This window comes from Clupea harengus, unplaced genomic scaffold, assembly GCF_900700415.2.
Source record: "Clupea harengus unplaced genomic scaffold, Ch_v2.0.2, whole genome shotgun sequence".
NCBI classification, from domain to species: domain Eukaryota; kingdom Metazoa; phylum Chordata; class Actinopteri; order Clupeiformes; family Clupeidae; genus Clupea; species Clupea harengus.
In genome coordinates, this window is record NW_024880586.1 from 5001 (window position 1) to 10000 (window position 5000).

Consider the following 5000-nt stretch of genomic DNA (forward strand, 5'->3'; position numbering starts at 1 on the left):
GGGCGACAGGTTTGCACTTTCCCACAACACTGATAACTGAACAACCAGATATGTCCTGGAAAAAAACATTATATCGGTGTCCCTGGACTTGTGAAACCTCCATAAATAATCACTAAATAACTAAATAAGTCTCGTAAAGTACTACTACAACTGCTAACACTATTACTACCTCCAAATCTAAACATTTCCTTTTTAAGTCTATATGTTTCTACAGACTTCTCTCCTCTCTGGTATGACATTGCAGCCTCAGATGAACCGAATATGAAGCCCCACCTGTGACAGGTTTGTATTTTCCCACAACACTGACCAGATATGTCCTGGAAAAGCTTCAATTTCTAATTCTGATCAGTGTCGCTGGACTTTATTTAACCCCAACACGTCATGACATTTCTTACATAATGAGTAACTGAGGCATATAAAAGAGGGTGTCTCAGGAGTGAGACTATCAACTTTCTACAACTACTACTACTACTACTACTACTGCTACTACTGCAAATACTACTACTGCTACTACAAAACTACTGTGTGTCAGCGAGGAAATTATATTAAAGATGAGGTCTGTCATCACACTGCTGGTGCTGCTGCTCCCCATGTGTGGATCTCTGACTCTGGGCACCCAGACTGATCTTCACACAGAGAGCCAGAGCACTGGGGCTGCTGCTGCTGCTGCTGCAGTCTCTACCCAGGTGGACATGTATGCTGAGCTCAGAGAACTCAGAGACATGGTGGACAAGCAAGGAATCACGTTAGTCGAGCAGAGAATGACTCTGAGCTTCACTCAGGATGAGTTAAAAAACACCAACGATCTGCTGAACAAAATAGTGGGTGAAAATGATGCTGTGAAACAAAGACTGGTGGCCAGTGAGACTAAAGTGGAGGCTCTGGAAAGAGTGAATTTAGCACAAGAGGCAGAGCTGACAGCTGTGAAGACCAGACTGGCTGCAAGTGAAACTGAAGTGGTGAATCTGAAGAAGGAAGCTGCAGCACAGACAGCTGATCTGAGGTCAGTTACTGAGAGACTGGTAGCTACTGAGACTGACATGGAGTACGTGAAGAAAGACACTGCAGCTCAAGAGGCAGAGCTGACAGTAGTGAAGACCAGACTGGCAGCCACTGAGACTGAAGTAGTGAATCTGGAGAAAGAGATTACAGAGAAACCCAAGGTGGCATTCTCAGCAGGTCTGACTAACTCAGGATACATAGAGTCTGGGAACACTGAGCTGAACTTGGTCTTCACTAAAACCATCACCAATGTTGGACAGGCCTACAGCAACATGACCGGCTTATTCACAGCACCAGTAAAAGGAGTCTACTACTTCAGATTCACAGTCATCGATAGACTTTCCTCACGCTCAATGTTTATCAAGATGATTAAGAATGGAGAGCAGGTCATGCAGTTGTATGATTATGATACTGATGGGCAGGTCTCCTATCTCTCCAGTGGTGTGACTCTGCAGCTGGAGGTGGGAGATGTAGTTAACATGAGAATCCCTGCAGGCTACAGGCTCTATGATCATTCTGATAACTACAGCACCTTCAGTGGCTTCCTGCTCTTTACTCTTTGAAGGGAACACATTGCTCAACTGCTCATGTTGTCAAATGATAAATAATATGCTTCATGATCATGTTCAAATAAAGCAAATTTAAAATGTAATCCTTCTGTGTCATCATTGGAAATATTGAGCAATGCTTTATCAACAGATTAATATTTATTGAGTTTTTTTCCTGTTTTTAATCAAGAGGGTGGAGCCGAGAGAGAACAAATGCAGCAAATTAAAAAGAGAGAGAGAAAGTGTGTGTGTGTGTGTGTGTGTGTGTGTATGTGTGTGTTTGTGTGGTTAGTCAAAGCAAGGGCTGTTTCTCAGTGACTTTAAGTAGACCTGTGTATATGTGCATGCGTAAGCAAGTGTGTGTGAGATCACTGGTGGAAAATCTGTGTTCATGTTATGACAGTTTAAGCGAAGACTTCACTTGTCTCTTGGAAATGACTAGGAGCAATGTTCAAATAGAGAGGTGTGTGTGTGTGTGTGTGTGTGTGTGTGTGTGTGTGTGTGTGTGTGTGTGTGTGTGTACTATACCCTCCTAGCTGCCCCTGTGCAGTTACCCAATGTACTATACCCTCCTAACCCTTAACACCCTTCACCCTTCTGTGAGCAGTTACCCTACATGTTACCCCCTTCTAATGGCCCCAAATATAATACCCTACTGAAGGCTGGATAATCAAGACCTGGAAAAGCATCCTCCATCCAGCCTTCTAATGGTGTTTGGGTGGGGGTTGGGGGGAGATAGGGAGCACCCCACCCCTCGCCTCCACCCCAACCCTCCTCCTCACGCAGCTCCTCCTCCTCCTCCTGCTCCCAGATGATACAGGAGGAACATCAGTGGGTCTGTTTCATCCGTGACAGGTGGTTAAGAGAATGTCTGTACGGTAGCTTCCCCATAAGCTGTAATATGCAGACCACCACGTGTTCTATGCATTATGTAGGCCTGCTTCATAACTGCTGCTCACATCAGTTTCACTGCTCTGGTGTAAATGACTCCTTAGACCAAATTATCACCAGAGTGCTGCTGCACATGCTCACAGCGTCTGCACCCATGCGATCTCACTGTGGGAGGGCTTCATAAGCCCCTTCACTCCCCGCTGATGGCTTTGGGTTGGCTCTTACTGTGGAGAGGCATCAACGTGTACACACACGCTCACACACACGCTCACACACACACACTCACTGACACGCTCACACACACCACACACACACACACTCACTCACTCACACACTCACACACACACCACACACACACACACACTCACTCACACTCACACACACACACACTCACTCACACTCACTCACTCACACACTCACACACTCACTCACTCACTCACTCACTCTGTAGGATGGCCGGCCTCGCGGCAAGTGTCTCAGATGTTCGTTGGTCAATGGCAAATGTTTTAATGCCGGTTGCAGCAGGCAAACACGCCAGAATGGAGAAAAAGAAAACGAACAAAAACTCCAAAACAATAGATCTCAATAAATAAAAAATGCCCTAAACAATTCAGCTTCAACAAGGTAAAAGTAAACTCTCAATAATCCTGAGTTACGTAACAAGTTGTAGCGCTCCAATCTAAACAGTGCACATAGGTCGTCTAGAGGGGTTGGAAGTTGTTCCCCTTAGACTCGTCGCTCCCGAAGACCAGTTCTGCGCCGGTATTTATTTACCCCGGCCTGAACCATTACACATCACAAATCAATTAACCATAAAAATACATATTCCGACTCATTATCCACTCAATACATTTCCCTATAGTACTACCGACTACACAAATACACTCATATTATATTACATAGCACTTTACACCAGTTATCACACCCCTCTCCTCACACCAACTTGGCCTGTGCACGTCTGACGTGGATGCGCCCAAAGTTCAAAGGACCGTCCTGACTTTCTAATCGGGTTGTTCCTCTGTGTCACATCTGGAAGTCAACATGCCACACGATTTCAGTCCCGGTATGTTTGGTGGTTGTATGTCCAATATGTGGTACTGATCGTGGTGAAGTATGATGGTTGTTTGTGTGCATGTACCCCAAGCTGTGTACTGTGTGTGTTTTAGCAACGGAATGTACTACCTTAGCGGTAACGGGCAGCCGCACCGTTACACACTCACAAGCACACACTCACACTCACACACACGGGGGCAGGGAGAGGGAGTAGGACCGTAGAGGGAGGATGGGGGCGGGGCTTGCCATCTGTCCATCTGCAGGAGGTGGGCGGGGTTCCCTCGAGTGTTTGGGTGGGCATGAACCAGTCCCTGTGGGTGTGCATGTGTGCATGTGTGTGTGTGTCTTCTGCGTGTGTGTAGGTGTGTGTCTCCTCAGGTGTGTGTGTTCATTCATGCACATAGTTGTGTCTCGCTAGGTTCTGTGTGTTTCCACACACAAAAAACGATGGACACGTCTGTCTGTCCCAAGGCTATCTGTGTGTTGTGTGTATGTGTTTGTTTGTCTTTCTTTAGGCCAGTGTATGTATCTGAAGGGGGTTGTGTGTGTGTGTGTATGCATGTGTGCGTTTGTGTGTGCGTGCGTGCTGATTATGATTTAAAAGACCGATTCTTACTTCTAAAACAGAAAGGCAAGGTATCTCCCTGACTAGAATAACGCTGGAGCCCCTACACACGCACCATGACGAGCTCCAGGCGTGCCTCTCTGACAGGCTAAACTTGCCTCGTCATCGCTAACCTCTCTGCCAGGCTAAACTTGCCTCGTCATCGCTAACCTCTCTGCCAGGCTAAACTTGCCTCGTCATCGCTAACCTCTCAGCCAGGCTAAACTTGCCTCGTCATCGTTAACCTCTCTGCCAGGCTAAACTTGCCTCGTCATCGCTAACCTCTCTGCCAGGCTAAACTTGCCTCGTCATCGCTAACCTCTCTGCCAGGCTAAACTTGCCTCGTCATCGTTAACCTCTCTGCCAGGCTAAACTTGCCTCGTCATCGTTAACCTCTCTGCCAGGATAAACTTGCCTCGGCATCGTTAACCCGTCACGGCACAACGGGCTTCCTCTGTGGCCTCCCTGGCTGGGTGGCTGGGTGGGTGAACGCTCCGCCTTCTGCTCGGCGCTCCCTGCCGCTCTATCAGCTGGCCTGCCACATGACTGCTGTTGACATTAACAGCCCTAACCACTGGGTGATGCCCTCGGAGTGTGTACACACTCACACGTGTGCAGAACACTTGATGTATTGTTGTTTTAAAGGGGCCGGACTAGCAGGAAGATAAGATGTGTGTGTGTGTGTCTGTGTGTGTGTGTGTGTGTGTGTGTGTGTCTGTGTGTGTGTTATAAAGGGTCCGGACCAGAAGGAAGATAATGCAGGTGTGTGTGTTGTTGTAAAGGGGCCGGACCAGCAGGAAGAAAAGGCAGGTGTGTGTGTTAGTGTGTGTATGGTGATGGCGGAGTTGTGTTCTGGCCAGAGAGTGCTCTGATTGTTCCCAGGTATGTGTAGGAGGTGTTGT

General features: G+C 47.4%; 1 protein-coding gene across 1 annotated transcript; it reads left to right on the plus strand.

Moving 5' to 3' along the window:
• The first annotated feature begins 384 nt into the window (after positions 1-384).
• Positions 385-1654, plus strand: LOC122132437. The gene has a single exon (XM_042707174.1). The coding sequence runs from the start codon at positions 552-554 to the stop codon at positions 1563-1565; it is 1014 nt and encodes a 337-aa protein (XP_042563108.1). The 5' UTR covers positions 385-551; the 3' UTR covers positions 1566-1654.
• The last annotated feature ends 3346 nt before the right edge of the window (positions 1655-5000 follow it).

Coding starts and splice junctions, on each gene's coding strand:
- LOC122132437 (XM_042707174.1), top strand. CDS start 552: ATGAGGTCTGTCATCACACTGCTGGTGCTGCTGCTCCCCATGTGTGGA.